This window comes from Galeopterus variegatus, unplaced genomic scaffold (genome assembly GCF_000696425.1).
Source record: "Galeopterus variegatus unplaced genomic scaffold, G_variegatus-3.0.2 Scaffold3532, whole genome shotgun sequence".
Taxonomy (NCBI): domain Eukaryota; kingdom Metazoa; phylum Chordata; class Mammalia; order Dermoptera; family Cynocephalidae; genus Galeopterus; species Galeopterus variegatus.
Genome location: NW_007729643.1, coordinates 48,696 through 63,568, shown reverse-complemented (window position 1 = coordinate 63,568; position 14,873 = coordinate 48,696). Strand labels below are relative to the sequence as shown.

The 14,873-nt window shown below is 44.0% G+C and overlaps 1 protein-coding gene across 1 annotated transcript in view; it reads left to right on the top strand.

Moving 5' to 3' along the window:
- Nucleotides 1–213: 213 nt before the first annotated feature.
- The window catches only part of LOC103600979 (E3 ubiquitin-protein ligase HECW1-like), a gene marked incomplete at its 3' end in the record, with an annotated part of 43,758 nt that continues 29,098 nt past the window's right edge, over nucleotides 214–14,873 (top strand). Inside the window, exon 1 of the mRNA XM_008585346.1 lies at nucleotides 214–404. Within this exon, the coding sequence (XP_008583568.1) occupies nucleotides 214–404 (191 nt within the window). The remainder of the gene's footprint in view (nucleotides 405–14,873) is intronic.

Below are 14,873 nucleotides of genomic sequence, written 5' to 3'. Positions count from 1 at the left end.
GGCTCCCAGCTCTGCAGATCACATCCGTACTCGGAAAATATTCAGCAGATCTTCTCGGCGTCGGCTGGAGGCGTCGGCTGGGGTTTTTCTGGGGTTTTCGGGGTGCTCGGGCTCTTTTCTGTCTAGTCCTGCTCCTCTTCTTTCTCCACGTGCCGTGGGACAGGTTTTATAATAGATGCGTCCCCTCCTTCACAGTCCCCTGCTCGGGTGACGATGGCCTGCCGCTCTCGCCGCGTCCCCCCGTCCCTGGCCTGCTGTCCCCTGGCGCTGTCCCCCGGCGTCCTCCAGCTCCTGCACAGAGACCTCCGCCTTGGACTGTCCCTTGGTCTATGTTCAGATGTCACCCTGGGTCGTCCACAGTGCCTCATCCCCCCTCGGCCCATGGTCTCGGCCACCATCGGGACGTGACATCTGCGCCGCCGAGGTCCTCGGCTGGACGGACCCCCGGGCTGCGGGCACCGGCCTCCCTCATCCTTCCTTCCTTCCTTCCCGCGTCTCAGGCCCACACCTGCGCAGCGCCCCCGGGCACGTCCTTGCCCCGCACCCCACACCCCAAACGCTGCCCTCAGAAGGAGATCCAGGACCAGATGGCTCCTCCCCGCCTGTCCCCACACGCCCGCCCTTCTCTGCACACCCACCGGCAGGGCTCCCCGGGCCGCCTCTGGGACGGGCAGGGCCTCGCATGGCTCCCGGAGCCCGTGCACGGCTGTCCAGCCTCTCCTCCCCGTCCCCCTGCTCGGTCCCACCTCTGTCCTCTGCCGTCCAGCTGGTCACTCCCGCTCCGCCTCCTCTGTCACCCCTGGGAAGTCCTCCCTGGGCCCCAGTATAGCATTGCAGCCACCCCACTCCCTCTCTGCCGTTCCTGCACTTTTCACTGTTGCTAATGTCGTCTCTGATTTACACACTTGCCTCGTGCGTGGCCTCTGCCCCACCGGGGTTTAAGTGCTGTGCCTCCGTGGCACAGGGCCCAGCGCTCAGTGGGCACGCGACAGCATCAGGACACACGTGTGCAGACACACGTTTTCACTGCTGTCAGCTGTATCTACATCACGTTCATACCCATATAGCTCAGACTCGACCTGTTTTCTGTAAGTGCGTCTTCTTCCCGTTGTGGGGACTCTGCCATAATGAACTGACTGTGTTTTATTTGTGCGAACTCATTGGGAACAAATAGTCAACAAAGCACAGTGTTAGGCTCTTGCACTGCTGCTTTTTTATTTTTCTAGTTACTATCTCATGTATAAGGAGAAAAGTTCCAGAAGGGACATTTTCATAGATACCTGAAGCAAAATGCTACTTTGTGTCCTTTTTTGAAGGAGTGGAAGATGTTATCTCACAGTTTCATTTAAGTGAAAACAAGCATTTTAAATAAAGTGTTCATAAGCCAGAGCCCCTGACCTTCCATGGGATCCTGTTTCAAAGGTTTCCCGTGGCCCTTAGGCGGTCTGCATGGCCTGCTCCATCCACTCTTTCCTGTTCACGGTGCTGCGGGCTCACTGGGCTTTGCAGATGCTGTGCTTCTGCCCAGAAAAGCGCCCCCATCCCCTGGTTCATTTCTTCTGAGATCTCAGCTGACATGTCGCCTCCGCAAAGGCCTTCTCTGCCACCTTCTTCAAATTATCTCCCATCTTGATCCTCTTGTCATACCTGGGGTTTTTCCTTCACAGCTTCTTGTAATTTGTAAGTACACATTTATTGGGGTGTGCAGGTCTCCTCGACTGTCTCTATAAGCTGTTTGTGGCCTGAGGACAGGAGTATGTCTGTGCTGTCCCACATGTGAGCCCGGCAGCTCTGAGCAATCACAGCAGATGGTCACTGGGCATCTTCCCTTGGCCAAAGGTCATCAGGAGCTCCCTCCACTGGGGTCTGTACAGCCCACCTGGGGTGCAGGAAAGAAGACCAGAGTGAGGTGGGGGTGGGCTGAGCACAGAGTGCAGGGACTCTGGATCCTGCCACAAGTGTTGTCCCAGATGCTGGTCACGACTGGGAATCCTTATCACCCCTTCCCAGAGGAGTCAGATGTCCCAAGGAGAGAGCACTTCCTCTAGCCCACACCAGTGGCCACAGAGCCCAGGGTCCCTGTGGAAATAGCATTGCCCAGGAGTCCAGAGACCCAGGGTAGAGTCCTAGCTCTCCGACTGAACACGCATGACCACTGTCGGGCATGGGCAGGACCTTGTGGACTTAGTCTGAATCCATTTTAGGAATAGGGAGACCCCCCAAAAGGGTGATTACCATGACCAGAGTCACACAGCTGGTTAACTACAGAACAGCACTGGAACTCACGTAACCTCAAGCCCAGGCTGCTGGGACATGAGTGAAGTTTTACCAGTTTCTGTTTCATTTGATGAATTATAGTTCCCAGTGAGCAGAACTACAGGAGACAAGTTTTACAAATTTAAACAGGTAGTACAATAGCACACTTAGCAGATTTGGGGAGAAGGATGAATAACTGATAATTCCAGTAGAGTGAGAACCAGCAGCCCCTCTCTGGTGTCTAAAATTGGTCATCATTTTACTTCACGTAAGGACTTTACTGTCAGAAAGAGAATGAACACACTGAGACCTCAAGATACTGCCAAAGTCTTGAAGAAAACAACCCAGCCGGCTATTTTCCTTATGTGGAAAATAACACACTTGCTCGCTATGAATAAAAGGGTTTGAGGAACAGGGAGAAGGTGGTTAAGAGAGGGGAGTCTCGTTGGGGCAAGTCTTCCATCAGGGGAAGGCTGAAATTTAACCTCAGCATTTGGCTGAGGCTTCTATGCATTTTCCCCATTTTGTTTGAGGTTCAGTCTCTTCCCTGAAAATCAGCATTTAAAATTGTTGATGGCTTAGGATTCTGGGTCCCAGGGCAAGGGCATGGAGTGGAGATGATCCCTGACTCTCTTCTCTCATGCTGGAATAGATTTTGTTTCTCCTTTTGCACAGCAGGTCTGCAGCCCCCACTTGCCACCTGCTGAGGCCTGTAGTGGAGAGCGATGTCTCTCCCATGCCTTGACCCTCCCCTGCAGACAGCTTCAGCTGAACACCTAAGCGCCCTGGCTGGTTAGCCCCGGCTCTCCACAGCCTGTGTCCAACAGTAGCTGACACCGACTAGACACCTGCTGCATACCACGCTTTGCACATACACTAGCCTGACTTTCAAACAACCTTATCAGGGAGATGTGATCGTTCCCCAGTTACAGGCGAAAACCTCTTATTCAGAAACTGTGCAAGATCATAGCAGTAGCAAGTGGAGAGACTGACCTGACTCCAAACACAAGCTCTTTCAAGCCCGCAGCCCCCATTACCACCTCGGCTCCTTGTCCTCTCTGTTTTCTGTCCCACTGATGCCCCACAGCAGATGGCCAGCCTGCTTGCAGAGCCTTTTCCAGCTCTGCCTCTGGAATTTTATTCTCACACCATCCTGCATGTGCAGTGACTGTCCATTCTTCAGGGCCATCATGCATGACACCCCTCTGTGAGCCTTGAGTTCCTCCTTATCCAGCCTAGTGCAGCCTTCTCTTCCAGCCGTTGTAAAGCACTGTGACTTCCGCTGCACCCTGCCTTATACACACTGTGGTCCTGTAGCTATTTAGTTACCAGTTTGATTTCTACTGCTAGAGGGACGGACACTGATTTCCAGCAGGAGCAATGTCGTGGTCAGCTCAGACTACACCTCCTGCTTCCTGAGGATGTTTGCATGAGTCACCCCAGCCCTTCTAGACATGGTGCCTGATGGTCAGACCATCACTCCTTCCAGCTGCCTTCGCCAGTAGGCTGGAGACTTCCTTCCCTGTGGTGCTAGCAAGATGACAGGAGCTGGCTGAAGGGCCAGAGCTGCCTTCCATAAAGCTGCTTGCAGCCCCCATAGGTATGTCTCTTTCCTGGTGATCAGTGTCCACAGCCACCTCAAATCCTCCCACTTACTGGACCTAGAACAGAGCAGGAATGATAAGGAAGGGCTACAAACCATATGATTAAACATTTGCAAGTTACAAAGCAAGCCTCGAGCTTTTCAATAAAATAAGACAAATAGATATTATTAAATATATCTTTTAAAAATGTTAAATAAATTATCAAATTTAAATCAAACTTGTCTAAATAAAGATGATTTTTAAACACTTTTGAAAATTACTATATCTTATTAAATATCATTATAAGATTATCTGCCATTCTGGCATCCAGTGGTCATCTGATTGCCAATGCTTCACAGATGCTATGTCTAGAAATTCAGTGTACCATCTGGGGACCCCTGGGCTTCCCCGAGACCTTTTGGGGGATCTGTAAGGTCAATTATAATTTCATAGTAATATTAAGATTTTATCTGACTTTCTCATTCTCATTGTCTCATGACGTGCACTGGAGTTTTTCAGAAGCTCCCTGATGTGTGATATCAGAACTAATTGAAGTCAGAGCAGGTATGGAAATCCAGCTGTCTTCTGTCAAGTCAGACTTTAAACAGTTTTGCCAAAACATAAAATGATGCCATAATTCTCACTTTTAAAAAAAACTTGGCAAATACCGTTATTTTGCATAAAATGCTATCCATGTTAATATTTCGTCAATTTATTGTTATTTTTAAATGGATTAACACAAATAGTTGACTTTTTGTCTTAATTTCTAAAGTAATAAACATTGATAGATCTAACTCACATAAATAAAACTTCTTTAGGGTCCTCAGTAGTACCAAAGCATTTAAGCAGCACTGACTTAGACCTACAGGCATGTCACTTCAACAGTAATGCGTATTGTGCAATATTGATAAATGTCCCTTGGTGTCCATCTCACTAGGTCATGAGTGACAGGAGGACCTTGAATCAGAGCAGGAAGACACTCAAGAGGGAAGCTGCGAGGAAAGGGTACATTTTACACAGCACCGATGTATTTCACTTGCGCTCTCTGAGAGAAACCCCGGCCACTGATCACTTGCCTTTTCTCTTGCCTGCAGGCTTTGCTGCTCACAGCTGCCCTAAAGCCAGGCTACCTAGAGTCACCTCCACACCCCACCCCCCAGCCCCTGCCCAACACCCTGAAGAGCTGCTCTTTGATTCAGGAGGTGGCAGTAGAGGTGTAGGCTGCTAACAATGGGGTCCCCAGCAGCAGGGGCTCTCCTGGGTTTGAGATAAGTGACTACTCTACAGCAGGGTCCAGGTCACCCTTCCCACCTGGTGACAGGTCATATTATAAGAAATGGGAGGACTGTCTTTCCCAGATCTGAAATTTTTTTAAACAATTTTTTAAATTGACAAATAAAAAGTATACATATTTATCATGTATAACATGATGTTTTGAAATATGCATACACTGTGAAATGGCTAAATTGATCAAATTAGCATATGCGTTACCTCACATACTTAACATGTTTTTGTGCTGAGAACACATAAAATCTATCCTCTTAGCAATACCTCTTAAGACTACCATAGTCACCATGTTGTACAATAGATCTCTTGAAATTATTTCTCCTGTCCATTTTGTATCCTTTGACTAACATCTCCTCAAGCCCCCTCCCTTGAAATAATTTTCATTCTATTCTTCATCAAATAATAACTTTATGAGGTACATTCACAAGCAGTTTTTCTTTTCTTTTCACAACAAATCTGGGAAGCCAGTATTTACATTTTGGTGCTACTAATGAGGAAATTGAGGAGGAAAGAGGTCAGGAGGCTTGCACAGAATTGCGTACCTGGCAAGTGGCAGAGATGGGACTTTCCAGATCCTGTAATTCAAAACCTTGAAAGGCTCTGATTTTATTCACTTTGTACTTTATTCACATTTATGTGCTTTCTGTATGCATTTTTTCTTACTTTAAGGTTCTAATTTATATTTAAATTTATTAAACTTAGTTATATAAACTTAGTATAACTTTTTGGTATAAAATGGCTGGCTCTTTTTTAAAAGTGCTGATAACTGGGACTTGCCAGGAGAATATTTATAGACACAGTGTAATTCTTCAAGCCTTCAGTATGAAAAGCAGCTCAATACAAGGGGAATAAAAAATGCAATGGGCTGTTGTGAAAGCTTCCCGGGATTAGATGTGTAGACGAAGTAGATCAAGGGTCTTACCTAGAGAGCTTTGAAGAATGTGCTACCCAGGCCACAAGCTGTTCCAATGTGCATCCCAGGTTGACAATCACTGGACTAGAAAATCAGAAAACATCCTGCAAAGGTTGATGAGGATCTCTGAAGATCATGAAGGCAAAAAAGAAAAAAAATAATAAAAAAGTAAAAAAGCAAATAGCTAGACAGCAAGCATTTATCTTTTTAATCCCAAGAAAATGCTTAGACATGAGGAATGGGTTATACTGAAAGCACCAGGAATCCAAGTGAGTGGAGACCATGGTCTAGACATGGGAACCAGCCAGAGGTCTCTTAGTCTGTGGTCTGTAAGTCTACACTTATACCCTGCAAATAAATGAGAGACCACAGAGGTAGACCACAGATTATACCCTGAAAAAGTACATTTAATGTCAGTTTCGTTACGGTAACTATTTCCAGGAATATTTAGCAAAAGCGCTGGCAAAAGGTAGACTCTCAAAAATGGTAGCTATTATTTTTTACTTGCTACTTATATTGGCAAATGCACAGAGTTTTGTTTGCTGCTTTAAAAATATTTTTTGTGTCCAATAGAAGTCCAAGCTGCCACCCACTAGAGCAGGACGGGGGGCATCACCAAGAAGCCTCACCCAGAATCGCACCTTGTAACTGCTGGGAAGTCACAGTCCCAGCTACTTAGACTTTGAAAGTCACAGACAGAGTTCAGAAAGCTCCATGTGCTACATGAATGCCCGCCACATGTTGAAGCACCCTGAACTTCCTGGGTGGCCATTTAAACTTCTTCATACTAACATATTAATTAAATGGGAAAGTCAAGGATTTATTAAGGTTTGCACACTGTGGTAGCAGCAACACTCACTCATACACTCGGCGGTCACTGCGAGCTCTGCTGTGTCTCAGGCACTGGGCACGTGGCGTGAACAGCATAGTCCACACCCTCAGGGGCATACCTTGCAGCGAGAGGAAACAGACGACGAACTGCTGAGTGTATGCTTGCTTGCCAGCGGTGCTGACTGCTGTTCTGAAGGCAAGTAGAGCAGAGACAGTGGGGCGAGACTGAGATGGGCAGAGGATGCCATGCTGCTAGAGTGCTTAAGGATGAGCTGGAGCAGAGCCTGAAGAAAGGAGGGACAGTGTGGGCAAAGGACCTGAGGCTTGGCTGGAACTGCTGTGCTGGAAGAAGAGCCAGGAGGCCAGGGTGGCTAGACCTAGGGGAGCTGAGGTCAGGGAGGTAGGGCCCAGAGGGTGCATCGCAGAGTCCCTGGAGCTGCCATGAAGGCCTTAGATTTGCACTGTGTGAGAGTAAGGTTATGGGTGGAGTGACCAAGGACTCATTTTTGGAGATGGGTGTTTGAGATGCTTATTAGACATGGCCCAAGATGCGGACAGTTGGGGAAAAAAAAAAACAGCAGCCCTAATCCTATGATTTCCTGCAGGTTACAGGCAGGGAACATACTGCCCATGTCTTTCTTCATCAAGAGTGTTATATTGACATCTCTTCCCTCTCTGGGCTTCCCAACTAAACAACAGCCCAAACCACCAGGACTGAGCTTCTCCATGAGGAGAGGAGGGGGATCAGTGGGACACACCGTGGCGAAGTCTGACAGGTACTAGAGGCACTGGAGTGCTTGCAAATCAGACACATCCAGGGAACACTGTCAGAATCTGGGAGCAGGGAAGGGGAAGAGGAGGGTGGCCGTGTTTATTTGGAGAAAATCCCCAGGCAACTCTGATAGTATTCTTCCCTCTTGACATTTTCCATGAACGCTGTAATAAAGTTTTCCAGATTTTTTTTTAAGCCAGTCAAATTTAGCAATGGGGGGTTATATACCAACTTCAGTGACAGCAATGTTAATAAGTTCTGATAGCCCACTACCACTGCAGCAGCAGGTTTTCCGGATGTTTTTAAGTTGAGGGTTCTCCTTCAGGAGAAAACAGGCAGTGTGTTTGGAGTAAGTAGTTTTTGCTGGGAAGGGAGGTAAGCAGAGAGAAGACCAGGAATCTCATGAGACAGGTTTGCTGCCCCACTTTGCAGCTCGCTGGCTCTGGGCACCAGGCCAGCCCCTCCCTCAGTACCCCCACCCAGAGCCCTTGGGAAGAGTGTGCGACATGAGTGCAGAGGAAGCCTCCTGTGCATTGGGAAACACTGTGCAAAAGCTGTGTTGTTATTACTCACCTCCCCCTTTCATCAGACTCATTTTTCTAAAAGTCCATTTTTATCTCCTTACTCTCCACCCTTCCTGACTATTGTGCAATGCCTTGTTCTTACTCATTAGGGACAATTGATCCCAAAGACAAGTTCCTCTGCCCAGCATTCCAGGCTCCCTGCAGGGGCCGAGCCCACCTCTCTCATGCGTTCCAGGTAGGGCACCATCCAGGAGTGCTGTGTCCAGGCAGATGGTGGAGATGTGACAGCTGGTGGTGGGACTGAGTCTGGGGAGAATGGCAGGACAGAGCAGGGATCCCATCTCTGAAGAGCAAGGACGAGGTTTCTGTCCAGAGAAGACTCTGTATGGAGAATACTCCTAACACTTACATGTGCCATTGCCAAGGGCCTGCCTGGGATGGCCACCTCCCCTCAGCTCTCTCTGTTGTTTAGAACCACAGGAGAGGAAAAAGAATTTTCTCTTTCACCCTTCATGAATTCTTAGCTGGGACTCCCTGCAACAAAAGACAGATTAACAAGAGGAAAACAAACAGAAGTTTATTAACACGTATATCTCATGCATACACAGCAGGAAACCCAGAGAAATAAGTAAATCTCTAGGTAGAGTTCAGAGTCATCTTAGATGGTAGGCTTAATTACCATTGTTCTCTGAAAGAACAAAGAAAGAGGGGATGGGGAAAGGCCGAGGACAGAAGAAGCACTTTAAACAGAGGAAAGGTCCATTATGCAGATTTAAGTCCATGCCTTCTCCATTAGCTGAATTCCCAGTGACTTGGCCCTCTCCCTCTTTTCCTGATGCTGAGAGGGAGACACACTTGTAGATGTCAGTTTCCCTTAGGAAAGGGCAATGTTTCTGCAGTTTCTCAAAATAATCCTTTTGCCAAAGACATATATCTTTCGGTGGCATATTCTAGTTGGCTGCAGTCACATCTTTGGGTGGCATGTCCTGAGCCCCACATGACTGTCCAGGATGGGGACTCACCAGATGAAATTGAGGCTCAGGCAGTCCGCATGGCTTGTATGAGGGCACGCTGCTTGTGGGCTGCACAGCTGCCATGTGTGCACAGGCGCAGACATGCACAAAGCAGGCACTCCCTCCTCTGCTCCATGAGGCCCAGGAACCAGCATGGTGATGGAGAGTCAGGGTGGAGGTGTGGTTTTAAGAACAGCTGAAGCCCCAGTAATACCCAGGTTCACAAAGTTAGAGCAGAATGGAAACCAGTCGTATTTCGTTCACTAAGGACTAAACACAGGTGCAGCCCAGAGCCTGTGAGGGAGGGCAGGGCAGAAGGTGGAGCAGAACAGGGTTGCAGTGGCTCACAGTGGCCTTCCTCCTCCTGTAGCACGTGGGCCAAGGCTCAGGGTTCTAGGACTCTGTGTTCTGCCCAGCTCATACACTAGTACACAGCCATCTCTACATGTTTGTATCAGACAAGGCTCTGCTGCTGCCTTCTGGTCCTCCCAAAGTTCAGTCCTCCACCTTTGGTTATCACTTGCCTCTACAGATCTGAAAGGACTGCACCTGTGTGGTGGGGCTATGTTTTTTTACATTAGAAACAACTTTATCTTAGTACATTATATAAGCTTTAGGCCCATATGGGAAAGTTGAATGCACACTAAGTGGAAACCTCTCTGTGGCACTAGCAGAAACTCACTTTCCCTTGGTGAGCTGTTCACTTCCTAAAGGAAAAGTAATGCTGCACCCCCAGGATGGCAGACACTCTGGCACCTTCAATGTATCCATTAACTCTCTTTAAGAGCAACATACAAAACACAACCAAGAGTTTAAGCATCAGGCTAGAGCAAGTAGAAGAAATAATTTCTTATCTTAAAGACAATATCTTCTAAACAACTCAGGCAGACTGAGAAAAAAGAATTTAAAAAATGAAAAATATCTAAGAGAGATAACAGATAACCTTAAATGTACAAACATCCAAATCATGAGTATTCCTGAAGGGAAGGAGAAAGAAAAAGGCATTGAGAACATATCCAATGAAATAATAATGAAAACCTTCCCAGGGATAGGGACAGACATAGACCTTCAGATTCCAGAGGCTTGAAGATCCCCAAACAGATTAAATCCAAAAAGGTCCTTTCTAAGGCACATTGTAGTCAAATATTCAAAGTAAAAGTAAAAGAGAAAAATCCTAAAAACATCAAGAGAAAATCACCAAGTCACTATAAAGGAGTCCCCATCAAGCTAACAGCAGACTTCTCAGCAGAAACTCTACAAGCCAGAAGAAAATGGGATGATATATTCAAAATATTAAAGAAAAAACTGCCAGCCAAGAATACTATATCTAGCAAAGCTATCATTCAGAATGAAGAAGAAATAGTATATTTCCCAGACAAACAAAAACTATGAGAGTTCACCACCACACAATGAGCCTTACAAGAAATCCTCATGGAAGTTCTGCATTTGGAATCCAAAAAGTGATAATCACCTCTGTGAATATACAAGAAAGAACAAAACTCACTGGTACAGCACAAATACAAACAAGAAAGAGAAAGAAAGTGTACCTTACCACCTCAAAAAACCAAAAGCACCAAAGAAAAACAATAAAAGGGGAAGAAAGAAATATGACATTTAAAACATCCAAATGAAAATTGATAAAATGCCAAAAGTAGGACAATACCTTTCAGTAACAATCTTAAATGTAAATGGATAAAATTCCCCACTCAAAAGACATAGACTGGATGATTAGATTAAAAATGCAGACCCAACCATCTATCTCTGTCTACAAAAGACTCACCTTACCTGTAAAGACACACCCAAAGAGTGAAGGGATGAAAAAAATACAAAAAATGGAAATCAAAAACAAGCAGGAGTAGCTATTCTTATATCAGATAAAATAGAGTTTAACCCAAAACTGTAAAAGGAGACAAAGAAGGCCACTGTAAATGATAAAGGGATCTATCCAGCAAGAAGACATAACAATCATAAATATGTATGCACCCAACATAGGAGCACAGGAAAGAGATAGACCACAATACAATAATAGTAAGGGACCTGAATGCTCCTCTCTCAACATTGGGAAGATCATCTAGGCAACAAATCAACAGAGAAACGGGATTTAAACCACACTTTAACCAACTGGATGTGGCAAATACCTACAGAACATTTCATCTAACAACTACATAATATACATTCTTCTCACTAGCTCATGGAATATTCTCCAATATAGACTACATGCTAGGTCACAAATCAAGCCTCAACAAATTTAAAAACATTGAAATAATTTCAAGTATCTTTTCAGACCACAACAGATTAAAACTAGAAATCAACAAGTGAAACTCTGGAAACTATACAAACACATGGAAGTTAAACAACATGCTCCTGAATGACATATGGGTCCAAGAAGAAATTAAATAGGAAATCAAAAAATTTCTCAAAATTAATGAAAATAATGAATCATATGAAAACCTGTGGGATGCTGCAAAAGCAGTACTAAGGGGAAGTTCATTGCATTAAATGCTTATATCAAAAGAATAGAAAAATTTCAAATACTCAATCTAACACTACACCTCTAACAAGTAGAAAAACAAGAATGGTCCAATCCCAAATGTAGTAGATGGGGAGAAATAATTAAGACCAGAGCAGAACTAAATGAAATAGCCCCCCCCAAACAATAAAAAAGATCAATCAAACAAAAAGTTAGTTTTTCAAGAAGATAAATAAAATGACAAACCATTAGCCAGACTAACTAAAAAAAGGAGAAGCTCCAAATAACAAAAATTAGAAGTGAAAAAAGAGACATAACAACTGATACCACAGAAATACAAAGAATCATTAGAGGTTGTTATGAACAACTATACACCAACAAATTTGAAAACCTGGAGGAAAGGGATAAATTTCTGGACACATACAAACTACCAAGACTGAACCAAGAAGAAATAGAAAACCTGAACAGACCAATAACAAGCAAAGAGATTGAAGCCATAATCAGCAGTCTCCCAACAAAGAAAATCCCCAAATCAAATGGCTTTACTACTGAAGTCTACCAAACATTTAAAGAGGAATTAATACTGGTTCTCTTCAAACTATTCCAAAAAATTGAAACAGAAGCCATTCTCTCAGACTGGTTCTGTGAGGCTAGTATCACCCTGATACCAAAGCCAGACAAAGATACAATAAAAAAAAGAAAACTACAGGTACCCTGAGGAACATAGACACAAAAATCCTCAACAAAATTTTAGCAAACAGAATATAGCAACACATCAAAAAAAGTATACACCATAATCAAGTGGATTCATCCCAAGGATGCAAGGATGGTTCAACATATGCAAGTCAATAAATGTGATTCATCACATCAACAAAATCAAGGACAAAAACCACATGATTATCTCAATAGATGCAGAAAAAGCATTTGACAAAATTCAACATCCTTTCATGATGAAGACTCAGAAAATTAAGTATGGAAGGAAAGTATCTCAACAAAATGAAAGCCATATATTATAAAACCTCTGCCAATATCATCATGAATGGGGAAAACTTGAAAGCTTTTCCCTGGAGAACAGGAATGAGACAAGGATGCCCACTCTCACCACTCCTGTTTAACATAACATTGGAAGTACTAGCCAGAGCAATCAGGCAAGACAAAGAAATAAAGGGCATCCACATTGGAAAAGATGAAGTCAAATTGTTCCTGTTTGCAGTTGACATGATCTTATATATGGAACCACCTAAAAGCTCTCCAAAAACCTCTTAGAGTTGATAAATGATTTTAGTAATGTTGCAGAATACAAAATCAATATGCAAAAATCAGTACCATTTTTATATTCCAAAAATGAACTGGCAGAAAAAGAAATCAAGAAAGCTAGCCCATTTACAAGAGTCACCAAAAAAATTAAATACCTAGGAATCGACTTAATGAAGGAGGTAAAAGATCTCTACAATAAGAACTACAAATCACTGTTGAAAGAAATTAAATAGGACACAAAAAGATGGAAAGATATTCCTTGCTCTTGGATTGGAAGAATTAACATTGTGAAAATGTCCACACTACCCAAAGTGATCTACAGATTCAATGCAATCCCCATCAAAATATCAGTGACATTCTTCACAGAAATAGAAAAAAAACAATCCTAATGTTCATATGGAACAACAAAAGACCCCAAATAGCCAAAGAAATCTTGAGCAAAAAAAAAAATTTTTTTAAAAAGCCAGAGGCCTAACACTACCTAACTTCAAACTATACTACAAAGCTGTAGTAACCAAAGCAACATGGTACTGGCATAAAAACAGACACTATGACCAATGGAACAGAATAAAGAAACCAGAAATCAATCCACAAAACTACAACCAAGTGATCTTCAGCAAAGACACCAAGAACACACATTGAGGAAAACATTACCTCTTCAATAAATGGTGCTGGAAAAACTGGACATCCCTATACAGAAGAATGAAATTAGACCCGTACCTCTTGCTGTATACCAAAATCAACTCAAAATGGATTAAGTACTCAAATATAAGACCTCACACTATAAAACTCCTAAAAGAAAATGCAGGGGAAACTCTTCAGGAAGTAGGACTGGGCAAAGACTTTATGAGTATGACCCCCAAAGCACAGGCAACACAAGGAAAAATAAACAAATGGGATTGTATCCAACTAAAAACTTCTGCACAGCAAAAGAAACAATTAACAGAGCAAAACGACAACCTACAGAATGGGAAAAAATATTTGCAAACTATGCATCTGGCAAAGGATTAAGATCCAGAATATACAAGGAACTCAAACAACTTAATAGTAAAAAAACAAATAACCTGATTTAAAAATGGGTACAGGAGATGAATAGGCATTTCTCGAAGGAAGATGTGTGTGAAAAAAATGCTTATCATCACTAGTATCAGGGAAATGCAAATCAAAACCACATAAGATACCATCTCACCCCAGTTAGACGAGCTATCATCAAAAAGACAGAGAATAACAAGTGCTGGTGAGGATGCAGAGAAAGGGGAACCCTCCTACACTGTTGGTAGGACTGTAAATTGGTGCAGCCATTATGGAAAACAGTTTGGAGATTCCTTAAACAACTACAGATAGAACTGCCACACAGTCCAGCAATTCCACTGTTGGGTATATACCCAAAGTAACGGAAAGCATCATGTCAAAGGAATATCTGCACCCCCATCTTTATCGCAGCTCTATTTACAATAGCTAACAGTTGGGACCAACCTAAATGTCCATCATTTGACGACTGGGTAAGGAAAATGTGGTATATTTATAAAATGGAATATTACTCTGCCATAAAAAAAGGAATGAAATACTGCCATTCACAGCAACATGGATGAACTCAGAGTAAATCATAATAAGTGAAATAAGACAGGCACAAAAATAGAAATACCATATGTTCTCACTCAAAAGTGGGAGATAAAATAATAAATGTATAAATAAAAGAAAGAAAGAAAGATACAACAATCACAGTAATACATGAAACTTTCAGGGGCCGGCCCGGTGGCGCACTGGATAGTGCGCCGCTTGGGAAGCGCGGCGGCGCTCCCGTCCGAGGGTTCGGATCCCACATACAGACCGGCTCCCGCTCACTGGCTGAGCGAGGCGCGGGAGCAACACCGAGGCTTGCGATCCCGTTGCCGGTCCCCGGTCTGGTACGGGGGCAACACTGAGGGTTGCGATCCGTTACCGGACACGGAAAAAAGACAAAAAAA